We start from the raw sequence: 13,568 nt of genomic DNA on the forward strand, positions 1-13,568 counted from the left end.
GGGGTCTGAGAAATTCCCAGAAATGGGAAATTATGGCAGGATTAACCAACAATTCCTTTTCTAATAGGAAGACTAAAGCACTTGAGGTATTTTGGTTTAGAAGAAAGATAAACGAGGGTTCATCTGCGCTTTTGTTTGTCTCGTGATTTCAAGTCATGGGCTCTAAGAGGTTTTCCTTTTGTCCTGCTACTTTCTCTGGGAAAACCCACTGTTTACTGTCAAATTGGAATCAGGCTTTCGGAGGTGTGGCTTACACCATAGTGGGACATGAAATAGAGATATAAAACGAAAAATGGTGTGGCGAGGGGGAAAGATAGGCTTTTCTTCAGTGCTAGTACCACACAGTATACAAACTGAAATTAATTGACAGGACTAAGGGTGGCTTTAAAGGAGGACTTCACCAACTGGAGGCAGAAATGATGGGAAAGGAGAGAGGAAGAGTTCTCTTGCGCTCAGATCTGGCTTATGGATTTTCCCCAGGCATCTGGGTGGCCACTGCAAGAACAGGATTCTGGACTAGGTGGGCCACTGGCCTGATCCAGCAAGCTCTTATTGTGTTCTTATCTACGGTCACGTCCATGCCATACATTTCAAAAACAGAAGTTTTGAACATAGCTCAGAATCTCACACTTTGCATTCAGAAGGATCGAAGTTCAGTCCCTGGCATCTTTGGGTGAAAGGAAAGTAGGAGGTCAGGTGAAAGACCTTGCCAGACACCCAGGTCTGGGTGCCAAAGACCAATCAGATTTGGAAGCAGTGGTGAGTCTGACCCTGGGGGCCTGGATGGCTCAGTTGATTGGAGTGTGGTGCTGATAATGCCAAGGTTGCAGGTTTGATCCCCGTATGGGGCAGCTGCCCATTCCTGCATTGCAGGGGGTTGGACGAGATGATTCCCAGAGTCCCTTCTAACTCTACAATTCTATGATTCTATGACCCAGTAAGGCAGCCATGCTGTCCTTTAGCTCATTATCAATACTAGAGACATGAGAAATCCCACTGAGATATTTCATTAGGCTTATAAGTCTCTCTTGGCTTCCCTTTCAATGACTCTGATATTTCACCTGAGCAGGAGCCTCCAAATTCTCTCTGAACTTCAGCTGAGGCAGAATTGTGATGCCAGCTTTAATATGCATACCTGGTGGCTCACAGTGTTTCTGATTTCTTAGCTACTGCCACCTCTGCACAAGAAAGCTGAATACACATTCATTTTGCACCACGCACCCCTGTGCAATGTGTGTTAAAAAAAATATATATGAAAGAGCTGAACTGAAATTATCTCATTTGTTCAGTTTTTACTTTTTTTCCTTCCATGTGCCCTCTTCGCAATATTTGGGTTGGGGTCGGAAGGACAGTCATTTCCAATTCTCGTTCATAGGAAACACTTAAATCACTTCTTTTGAAGATACAAACATTAGGAGCAGAGGGGGGAAAGAGAAAACCCATAATCCAGAAATTTTCCACAGTAAATGTACATCTGGATTAAATTGGGAAGGGTAGAGATATGGAATGTGTGGATGCTGGAAATAGTGGCATACAACAGCAGCATCAGTCCCATGATAAACACTCTTCTGGAAGCACGTTTGGTTTCTAAAACTTCCACCACCCTCAGCCATTTAGCAGTCTTCCACTCCCATGATTTTTGTTGTTGGTAAAAGCATTTGCAATTCACTCTTCATCCCTATCAGGGGTTGGTGCTATATGGGGCTTTATAAAATAACCAACCATGCAATAAAACAATATCAAACTCCCAAACAATGCAATGCAATGCAATTCTGTTTATCTCTCTTCCTTCCAAGCTACCTTTTCTCCATGACTTAACCTCTTAGTCCTCCAGACCTCTGAAAAGCATGTCTGTTCTTCCCATTACCATTTTTCTCGCATTCCCTTGTGCTGAATTTTCAATTGTAGGCACATCAGGGCAACCGCTTGACATTTTGCTTGTTATTCTGTAAGGCAATGGTCACCCCAATGGTGTTCACATAAGTGAATATAAATCATCATTGGGACACAACAGCATAACCGATTTGGAAAGGCGAGTTGAGATAATGCGTCGCTGGATCTAGGAAGCTCCATTGCCCACGCAAGGACTTCCCAAGTTCAGAAACAAGGCTATAAATAGGGTAATTATTAAATGGAGGTTTATTTGTTTATTTAGGTAGGCTATGTTTAGACCACCTTATCCTAGGATCTCTGGGCAGGCCACAAAGAAAATCAATAAAATGACGAAGTCTCCATTTAAAACACATATTCCAAAGAAAATGCAATTAAAAACAACATATCTGCAGTATCAAATAACAAAGGCCTGGACAACAAAGGCATCTGGATTTCAGTGATGAATTTGCCTTCTATGTGTCCCACCATAGAAAATGTCTATCCATGTGGCACTGCCAAGCATACAGTTCCCAGTGATGGTACATAGAATCATAGAATCATAGAATCATAGAGTTGGAAGAGACCACAAGGGCCATCGAGTCCAACCCCCTGCCAAGCAGGAAACACCATCAGAGCACTTCTGACATTAAGGAGAACTTCCTTGGAAGATCTCAACTCATGGGCAGGAACATAGAGAGAGGGGCTCTCCTTCAAGTATAGAGGTCCTAAGTCATTTGGGGCTGAATATGTTATATGTAAAAGGCTGGATTAGAGTCACTGGGCTACCTCTGCTGGAGGGAGCGGTTGAGGCAAGTTTCACAATTTCCTGTGCCCTTGAATACTGCTCTGCCATGTTGGGGCACCCTCTGGGAAAATGTAACAGTCAGTGTAGGAAGCAGGAGAGGGAATGGGCAAAACTGGACCACCAACTCCTTCTTCCAGTGGGAGACTTAGTTGGATCTCAATCCTTTCTGTCAGTAGGAACATAGGAAGCTGCCTTTTACTGAGTCAGAACATTGGTCCACCCAGCTCAGTACTGTCTACACTGACTAGCAGAGTTTCTCCGGGATTTGGGGCAAGAGCCTCTCCCAGTCCTACCTGGAGAGGCCAGGGATTGAACCCTGGACCTTCTACTTGCAAGGCAGATGCCCTGCCACTGAGCTATGGCCCTTTCTTAAGCAGAATGAGCTATTCCATCTGGATTAGAGAGGGATGAATCTGTCACATGTCTCATTTTACCAAAGCTGAGTTCAGCTCGCCCACATCCGGGTGTGAAGTTGTCTTTTAAAAGCCTGCACACACAAAACTATGCATTTTATGAGCATTTCTCATCCATATGTAATTTTGCATGCAATTTGCCTACTGTGTGCATTTTGTGAGTCATTTTCCATCATAGAATGCCATTTTGTACATTATTTCCACTAATAGGTGCATTTTTGTGCACCATTTTGACTGGAAAACTGTGTCACAAAATTCAGTTCACTTACTGGCTTAGGAAGCATACACTTCTCCCCCATCCTCACCTAGAAAATGCTCTAAATTAGAGTGATGTGAATCTTTATCCTTTCTGTAGCATGGTGGAGATCCCAACCGCACGTACAAAATCACCCTGCAGCTTCCAGCAGAACTGGCGCTGGATCTTCTTATGCCATTGCTACTTTATGCATGGCTTTTGCGTTGAGATGTGTACAAAGTGTTTGCAAAGATGAAAAACTCTCATTTCCCATTTGGCAGCTCTAACTGCCAAGTTCACCTACCTCTCTAAACGGCAGAAATTAGCAAAGCTATTTGTTTGTGTGTTTGCCCAGCATTGAGGAGAATACCAAGTAGGATTAGCATCATCAGGGAAACATAACGTCTCATTATTTTGTGTGCCTGTTATAACTCTCTTAATATAAATATACCTCTTTGACATGTGTTTATTTATTTGTTTAGCTGCTTGTTATTGTTTTTAATTAACATCTATAACACAAAAGTTATTTCTTACTGGTACTAACGTTTTGTTAGCTAAAATTATGAGGAACTAGTAATCATAACTCGGCTCATAACTCCTGAGGGGCAGAGTTCAATTATGTGCCTGATAAGTGGCTGCATTATCACTTGTTGACTTGGATGTATTTAAAGGAGGATGGGGGGGGGATCATGGAGGATAAAGCTATCAATGGCTACTAGCCATTAATCAGGACGCAGGTGGCGCTGTGATCTAAACCACTGAGCCTCTTGGGCTTGCTGATTGGAAGGTTGGCGGTTCGAATCCCTGTGATGGGGTGAGCTCCCGTTGCTTCTGCCAACCTAGCAGTGCAAATAGATAAATAGGTACAGCTGTGGCGGGAAGGTAAACAGTGTTTCCGTGTGTTCTGGTTTCCGTCACGGTGTTCCATTGCGCCAGAAGTGGTTAAGCCATGCTGGCCACATGACCTGGAAAGCTGTCTGTGGACAAACGTCAGCTCCCTCGGCCTGAAAGTGAGATGAGCACCGCAACCCCATAGTCACCTTTGACTGGGGTCCTTTACCTTTACCTTACCTTACTAGCCATGAAGACTGGGTTCTGCCCTCACTCTCAGAGGCACTCTGGATACAAGTTGCTGAGCATTGCAGTTGGGAAGAACGCTTTTGCTAGCTTTCCATGGGTATCTGGTTGGCCACTGCAAGAACGGGATGCTCGGCTAGATGAGCTGTTGACCTGATCCAAAAAGGCTCTCCTGGTGGTCATATGCCCCAGGTGGCTGCCAAGGGTAGCCCTTTCAAAGAGGCTTTCCTTCAACAGCAACAGATCTCAATAGCCTTTTTAACTCAGTGCAGAAACCTTGGTTAACCAACCCCCTGAGCTCATAAATGGTGATGAGGTTTTAGGAGGAAGTTGAGGGAAAGCCGTGCTACAAATTAAGGGGGTTTAGTAGCAGAAGGAAAGGGAACAGGTGAGAAGGGGAGCAAGTCCACAGTGATGAGTAAAGCAAGGGTGGCAGAACTGCAGCTGTGTAATATAATCTGTGGCCTGAGGGACATGAAGTTGTGAGCCATATGTGAGCCATATGAAGGCTGTTTCCCTGGTGGGCCTTGCCCAGATCATGTGATGATTGTTCATACTAGGGCCAATTGTCCCTGTGAAGCAGGGTCTCTCTCTCTCTCTCTGTGTGTGTGTGTGTGTGTGTACAGATTGAAAGCAGTGGTGCAACTCAGATGACTCACCATCGGCACCTGCTGATGACTCACGCCATCCGCACCTGCTGATGATGTCACTGCTCAAATAGGGAATAGAGAGCCCCGCCATAATGGATTTGTTTTATTATGGTCGCTATCTACATTAGTAGCAAATAAACTGGACCTGAACAGTGAATAACCTTGTGTGGCCTGGATTAATGAAGGAGTCACACCTGGTCAAGGGCAACATCTGTAAAGATCTTGCTGCAATATTCAGTCCCTGATTTTTGTCATCACTGCTATCACAGGTAGGGCTGTTCATAGAGCCAGATGCAGCAGCAAATGTGAATTTAACTTTGGTTTCTACACACACCCTTCCATCCTCCATCCAGGCAAACAAGAGGCATTAGTAGATTTCACAGACTCATTGCTCCCATGCAAAAACACTCAGGGAAGGTGCAAAGCAGGTGAGGGTTGTGGCCTGAGTGAGCCCCAGGAGCCAGGCAGAGAGGCCTGGCATTTGGCCCTGAGTCTGAAGTTCCCAACCCCTGATCTAGAACTGATGTTCCCATCGAAATGGAAATCCGAGTGCACAGGGTGGGTTTCCTTGTGACATTAGGAATGAATGGAATGGACACACACACACACACACACACACACCGCCACCACCACTTTTCTTGCTCAGCGCAAGCCTTTTCGTGGAGTACTAGAGCGTGGAAAGCTGGCTGAGAGCCAGCCACTCCCCCCGACTGCTCTTATCTAAGAAACGCACAAACCTTCTAAGCGAGAGTTGTGTTCAAAGAGAGGCCTGGCTGCTATTTGAAGGCCTCTGGGGATTTATGTGGTTCCACCCATACAATCAGCCTAGAGAAACTGGTGTTTAAGTCTGTTAATTCTCACCTCTATCCACAATCCTTGCATTGACTTTGAGTTTGTGTAAGAGATGAAGTAAACTGAAAGGTAACAAGCAGCTCAATGCAGTAGCACTACTGTCTTGTAGAGTGATTATATTGTTTTGTAATACTGCATTTAGGGATGTGCTAGATAGTGTCCACATGTGGAATGCTAGGCACATCTGAATAACAACAAAAATCCCTCTTTGAATCATACGTCAGCTGCCTGGGATAATCTGCTCATGTATATTTATGGGAAAGGTCCATAGCTCAGGAGCGGAGCATCTGCTATGCATGCAGGAGGTCCCAGGTTCAAATTCCTGGCCTCTCTCGGCAGGGCTGGGACTGTCCCCTGCCTGAACCCTTGGAGATCGGCTGCCAGTCAATGTAGACGAAATTAAGAAAGATGGATCAATGGTCTAGCTTAGTATTAGGCAGAGTCCTACGCTCCTGTATCATCAGCTATTGAGCATGCAGAGTTATCAATTCAAATAATGAAAATGGATATCCTTTCCCACTCTGGTTCTCTAACACTTAGTGTGATATCTTTTCCCCCGTTGCAGATTGTATTCCGGAAGATTAGTGACGTCAAGCGAGAAGAAGAAGAGAGGATGAAAAGGAAGAACGAAGCCCCTTTAGTCTTGCCACCTGACCATCCAGTCCGTCGGCTTTTTCAAAGATTTAGGCAGCAGAAGGAGGCCCGGTTGGCTGCAGAAAGAGGCCGAGACGACTTGGATGTGGAGAAAGGCAACATTCTGGGAGACCACCCTTCGCGCACTGTGGTTAAAGCTAGCATCGTCACTGTCAGGGAAAGCCCCGCAACGCCGATCACCTACCAGTCTGCTTCAACATCCGGGGTATCTGACCAGGCCAAGCTTCAAGCCCCGGCCTCAGACTACGTAGGGGCAAAGGTGGCAGGAGAATTTCCGAAGCGCAAAGGCTGGGCAAAGTTCAAAGATGCCTGCGCGAAGGGAGAAGACTGGAACAAAGTCTCCAAGGCGGAATCCATGGAGACGCTGCCAGAGAGGACGAAAGTGGTGGGGGAAGCCACTCTGAAGAAGACCGACTCTTGCGACAGCGGCATCACGAAAAGCGACCTGCGCTTGGACAACGTGGGGGAGACGAGGAGTCCTCAGGACCGAAGTCCCGTCCTGGCAGAAGTCAAGCACTCGTTTTACCCTATCCCCGAACAGACTCTTCAGGCCACGATGCTGGAAGTGAAGCATGAGCTGAAGGAGGACATCAAAGCTTTAAACACAAAAATAACGAACATAGAAAAACAGCTTGCTGAGATACTAAGGATATTAGCCTCTAGAAGAAGCTCGCAATCACCACAGGAGTTGTACGAAATATCAAGGCCACAGTCTCCAGAATCAGAAAAAGACCTTTTTGGAGCAAGCTGAGGTGGTTCTTTTAAGCAGACGTCAACCGGATATCCCCTGCAAACACAACAAAACACCCACTTCAACATGTTTTAAGCGAAACATTTAATCTTTTCTTGATGAACTCCATTGAGGGGCCAATCCGTTAACCATGTTCTCCCCTCTCTCTAAATGGTATAGTAACAGGAATTGCAACCTCATGTCGAGATGGCAGCTGACTCTGAAGTCTTTTTGACAGCAAGGGTACAGTTTATAATGTTTATTTTCCCCCTCCTCCTTCATCAGTGCATCCTTTACCCCTCAAATTTACTTTTGTTATATAAAAAAAGAAAGAAAGAAAAAAGACATTAATAGAAAACTAAGTCATATGTTAAGCCCAGTTCATATACTTACCTGCCTGTTGGAACTTTTTTACATGGTTTTATTCCTGGGCAAATTCTCCCTCCACATGTCAAATAGTATCTGACACAGGGGCTTCACGTGTGAATGAACAAGCGAAGGCCCCCTTTTGAAGGGGAGGAATCATGTCAATCAGGCGTTCACGTGAATGAACCTGCATGTTAACATTACACTGACTGCATTCATACCATATGTTGAGCTTTGAAGAGTTATGACTTCCCCCAAATAATTCTGGGAGTAAGGGTGCCTGAGAGTTTTCAGAGACCCCTATTTCCTTCACAGAACTGCAATTCTCAGAGGGGTTTAGCCAGCAATCCCTTTTCACTGGTAATACTGGGGATTATAGCTCTGTTAGGCGGCTCCTAACAGATCTTAACAAACAGCTCCCAGAATCCTTTGGGGGAAAGCCATGACTGCTTAAAGTGGTCTCATAGTGCTTTCAATGTGTGGTGTGATTGTGGTCCATATGCATATGTGGTGGTGTGGAAATCAGGGAGAGAAAGAGTTCCAACATTTTTATTACAAGAGGACCCACAACCGTAGGAAACACTTCAGGTTTCCACAGCCTGGTGCCCTCCAGGTGTCTTAGACTACAACTCCCGTCAGCCCCAGCCAGCAACATTGTACTGACTGGGGCTCATGGGAGTTGTAGTCCAAAATATCTGGAGGACACCAGAGTACAGAAAGTGGAAGTACATGAACTGGGCTCCTTTCAAGCTTTGGATCTTGAACATGACTTTACATTGCCAGCTTGCTGAGTAAGATCTCATCAGTATGAAATGGTTTAGCAAGTCCCTTCGCCTTCCTCCTTTTATGTCTGTATAGCCTTTATAGATCATGTGAAATGGCGAGGTTTCACATGGTGGTGATAATGAGGTGGTCCAGAAAAGGGAGCAAAAGGTGGACTTCCTTATCAAAGTAGGCAGTGTGTATTTTCACATACGATTCATAGGTGCCATAATTTATTGCCACCTGGTGGTAGAAAAATCTCAGATTTGGGTTGATATCATCTAACGGCAAAGAAACATGAAACTGCGAGGTGGAGTATCCCTGTCATCAAAAATATTTGGAGTTTTTTAAAAAGAGGCCTTCCACACTAACGTGTGTTTGTGATTTTATAAACAAACTCCTGCCCCCACCCCAATGAAAAATTTATATTTTGTGCTCATGACGTTGTTTTGAACTCTCCACTTTGCCTTTTGAGTTTCCTTTAAACAAGATATATGCCAAAGGATGCTGAACTATGTATACATTAAGACCAATGATGCACACTAACCATTCCGATGTATTTTCTCATTGTAATGGTCCCTGGTACCTTAGGGAGATAGATTGTGCTGTTCTGTCTCTTATCTCATATTGTAAGCTAATGCTGTCTCCCTTGAAATGTATTTGTCTTGAGGAAGACTAACTAGGGCACCTGTAGAAGTAAAAGCAGGTGGAGAAAGAAATTGCTTGTATTAAGGAAAACTCTATTGTACCAAAGGATGCCGCACCAAGGAGACAGTGAAAATTGCTTAACAGAGAAAGACTGCGTTGCTAGTGGGCTAGTGGACTTGGGGAACCCTCCACATGTTAACAGCCTCCCACAATCCTTGGCCATTGGCTATAGTTGCTAGGGCTGATGGGAGCTGTAGTTCAGTCACATCAGAGCGGGGAAGTGGTACCACGTCCTCATGATCACAACTGCCATGGAAGAATAATGCTGCAAAGTGCTGAGTCTAAACTGACCTGCAGTTTAACATTCAAAGATATATTGTTTGGACTATTTTTAATTGAAAGAGCTGTTCATCAGCGATGCAGACTTCCTTTCCAAGATGTGGACTGGATCCTGACAACTGTGGATGGTGCCCGGCTCATGGAAATCAAATTAGTCCCAACAAATTACTTACATCCACTGATTTCAATGAGTCTGCTCTGAGTATTAGTCTCTGCCTGCGCTACCCATTTAAAGCGCTTTGATACCACTTTACAGAGCCGTGGCTTTCCCCAAAATAAGGCTGGGAAGTAAAGTTTGTTAAGGGCATTGAGAGTTCCCCTCACAGAGCTACAATTTTCAGAGTGGCTTAACAATCAGTCACAGGGAACTGTGGGCACTTTGGCTCTGTGAGGGAAATAGAGGTTCTGCTAACAACTCTCAGCACATTTAACCAACTACAGTTCCCAGGATTCTTTGGGTTAGGCCATGATTGTTTAAAGTGATATGATACTGCTTTAAAGGTCGAGTGCAGGTGGGGTCAGTGCAGTGAGTCAGACTACACTCTCTGTGCTCAACTCCCTTTCCCACAGTAGCACCTCCCTGTGCCATTTACCAGATTTTGTGCCCCCATCAAAAGCACAGCAGTATTGCAGATATCCTCGAGTGCAATGCTGCTTCTGAGGAATAGCAGCAGGAGAATCTGCTGGGGCTTAAAAAGAAAAAAGTCCTGTGCACCAAAACGGGTGCTTTGAATCCCAGCCGCGGTCTTTGCATATGGTTTTGATTGCCGTTAAACTGCAGGGATGCAGAGAGAGCATTTGCTCTCATCTTCATAATTATTAGGGACAAAAATAGAAAGCGATTCCAATAATACACAGTACATAAAGCTCAGCAGTTAGTAACTCTGCTGCAGTGCTGAGAAGCAGCTCTGGAGGACGTTAGTTCCTTAAGATTAATTTCTTTCAGACAAAGGCAATCACGGACTGCTGCGTGGGAAAGCTGGTGCCATTTTGCTTAGTTTATCCCACAGGATGTTTATAGCTTGCACCAAGTCATAAATTCCAGGGCCGCAGTGTTTACTTGACTAATCAGTTAGGTGGATTGATTAAAAACCTTTAAATTAATTAACCTTTACATGAATTGGCAGTGGTTTGTCAAAAAAGGAAGGAAGGAAGGAAGGAAGGAAGGAAGGAAGGAAGGAAGGAAGGAAGGAAGGTTGGAGCAGATTTCTGTTCATGGATTGAGTTGGACCCACCAATTTACTTCTTGCTGTAGTCTTGTGTGCTTTTCTTCTGAGCCCCTTCTGAAGGTCTGTGATCCTATGAGGTGATGTGGCATTCAGGGCTGTAGCTGGAAGGAAGAGTCAAAGAACACACACACACACACACACACACCGGTTCACATGGCAGTGCCTTCCACTTGCACAAGAAGCACTTTTGAGTCCAGCAAATGCATTTATTTTGAACACTGGCATTTGCCAAAACCACAAAGGCAGGTTCAGTTTGGGAAGAACACATGCCCCGTTCTGTGATGCTACTTATGTGACACATCTAAGCACCGTTCCAAAATTAAAGAAAGCTGGGTTTATTTTCCTCCCTTCAAATCTATTGTTTTTCAATATGAAAATGTCTGCAGATTTATTTCATTACTCCCTCAATGAAAAGCCATATGTTTGAACAGGGTGACAGGATTAATAAGTTTGTCTGATTTTGTGTACCAAAGGCTATTAAGTGAAAGGCTTTAAGTGGATAACCAACAAATAGTTTTCTTTGCTTGATGCTTGGATTTAATATCTATATATAGGTGTGTGAGAGAAGGTGCGAGAGAAGGGGAGGGAGAAACTCTATAGGCTTATAATATAGGGTGGTGGCCATATCCCAGAGGTAGAGAAGATGCTTTGCATGTAAGAGGTTCCAGATTCAGTCCCCAGCATCTCCAGGTAAAAGATCTCCATTAGAACCATGTGGACCTGCCGCCAGTCAGTGTAGACTATACTGAGCTAGATGGGCCAATGGTCTGATTTTGGGTAAAGCAGTTTCCCATGTTCCACTTTGCAGTGCCAGAATTTCAGGATTTAAGATTCCAAGGGCATCCACTCCAGAATGATATGAAAAACTGATTTCCTATTCTGCAAAGGTATGCAGTGGATAGAATAGCCGAGGAAGCAGAAAGCACTTTCTGTTGAATTAAGCTTATTTTTCCAAATGAGTACATCATTAGATTCTAATGTTTCCTTCGTGCCAACCTGATGTAGAACTGTGCTTGCTTGCAAGATCTTGGCTGCAAGGCCCCACCATTGCCAGAGAGTCTTGCTTTTGCAATAGCCCTTCCTCACATTGCTATCCTTTATTCACTTACACTAGGGACTAAATCATTGCAGTCCAGTGTCATTTCTTCAGCAGCACCAAGCAGTTAAAGGCTGCTGTTGTCTTTCATTAAAAGCTGCCCCTTGCACCTCTTGCAGCTTTTACTGCTTTGTGTCCAGCTGGTAGAGCATGAGACTCTTAATCTCAGGGTCATGGCCTCAAGCCCCGTGTTGGGCAAAAGAATCATGCATTGCAGGGTGTTGGATTATATGACTCTTATGGTCCCATCCAACTCTGCAATTTGGTGATTCTATGAGTGCCCTATCTGTCTGTCTACTTGTCAAGTTATTTACATTTAGCAACACATGTGGGAACACTGCTCACCTCCTCTAGTACTGCCACGAGAAGGAAAACGGAACCATAGTTTATTGTTCTGCCCAACCTAGGAACTTTGGTTATTGCTTCTTGTGCGAAACAAGCTAGGGATCATTAACCACAATCTGATGTTAGCTTGCATCTGTAAAACATAGTTAATGCTAATAACTATGAGATATAACTGAGAAAGTCCTATGGGAGTGCCAGAAGAGGAGGAGCTCCTAAACCTGAGGCCCATGCATGTAATGCTAAACTATGCATACCATAAAGAGACGCAGCATCTCACTGAGGGGGAAAAACACCCAACCAATAAAGGAGGCAGAAGCTGCAAGATGGAAGCTACTAATTAACCTTACAAGGGACCTTTGCAGAATGGGACTTACTTGAGAATAAGCTCTTGGCCATGGCAAAGGACGTGACTGGATAATATCACATTATATTAAGTACCACTTGAACCTATTTTAATTACACTTCCACCTCATTGCAGAAAAGCAGTGTCTCAGCAATGCTAAAGATCCCCAATGTGGAATCAAGCAACTACAGGTTAACTTTCAAGGCAAATTCAAGAACCAACCAATTAACACAGACCAATACAACATGTGCCCTGTCTAGCCGAATACAGTCCACCAGCCATAAAATGTGTTCTGCCAGGGGCTTAATAAACATGTTGCAGTCTCTTAGATTCTTGACAAGCCACACAGGGGCTGAGAGAAAATGGCCCCTCAGAATTCTCCATGCCTTTGTTGGCAGCAAAAGGCAAGGGATTTCACTGAATATTCTTCAGGCAAGGCTGAAATTATTTCAACAGTTTAAAAGGAACTTGAAAAAGATTGTACAAACAACAACAATCAAAAAATTGTTTCCTGTGAAATTTCAGCTCACTTGAAAGTTCATTTATTTTGGTGGGTGGGGAAGCAATCAGCTAGGGACCAAATTGCTTCTTGCTATACTAAAAAAAATTACATCACATTAAAACAAGATTTACAGTTGGAGGGCAATCATGGAAGGCAAAACTGGGGAGGTCATTATGCAAAGTATTATACAGCGGAGGACTAGAATTCTTTTAATAGATCAGGAGAAGCTCAGAAGAGAAATTTTTCAAAATTTGGTCAAGAAAGTTAGGCTCAGCTCTACTGCCCCAGCCCAATTTCTGCACTCCTAGACAAGAGCAAAAGGAGTCTATTGAACATGGAATGCTGCCTTTGGCTTGATGTCTCAAGTTGTGTAGGACTTCCTTGAATTATTGCGCTCTTATCCCCCCCCCCCCGCATTCTGATCCCCTTTATTCTTCCATTCATAGTATCAGTAAGATAGCTACAATTCAGAGAACCAGGAAGAATCTTGCAACACAGGGCACCCACAACTAAACACAAAAGCAAGTTGTTTGCAAGCTGGTGAATTGTAACACATGTAAAGAGCAGAGGGAAGAGGAAAATATAAGCAAAGCTTGCTACGTTTAAATATGTAAAAGAAATATCCTTTTCACCATAGATGCTGAAAACTG

The 13,568-nt window shown here is 44.2% G+C and overlaps 1 protein-coding gene across 6 annotated transcripts in view; it reads left to right on the plus strand.

The window, feature by feature from the left end:
- Positions 1–13,568, plus strand: part of KCNH1 (potassium voltage-gated channel subfamily H member 1) — a 223,006-nt gene that overhangs the window by 206,587 nt on the left and 2,851 nt on the right. For 5 of the 6 annotated variants that reach the window (XM_081854588.1, XM_081854589.1, XM_081854591.1 and 2 more), the window contains exon 11: positions 6,470–7,531. In XM_081854588.1, the coding sequence (XP_081710714.1) occupies positions 6,470–7,309 (840 nt within the window). In that variant the 3' untranslated portion in view covers positions 7,310–7,531. Of the gene's footprint in view, positions 1–6,469; positions 7,860–13,568 lie in introns of those variants that run through there. The other variant, XM_081854590.1, reaches the window with a different exon arrangement.

This window comes from Podarcis erhardii (assembly GCF_964252035.2).
Source record: "Podarcis erhardii genome assembly, chromosome: 3".
NCBI lineage: Eukaryota > Metazoa > Chordata > Lepidosauria > Squamata > Lacertidae > Podarcis > Podarcis erhardii.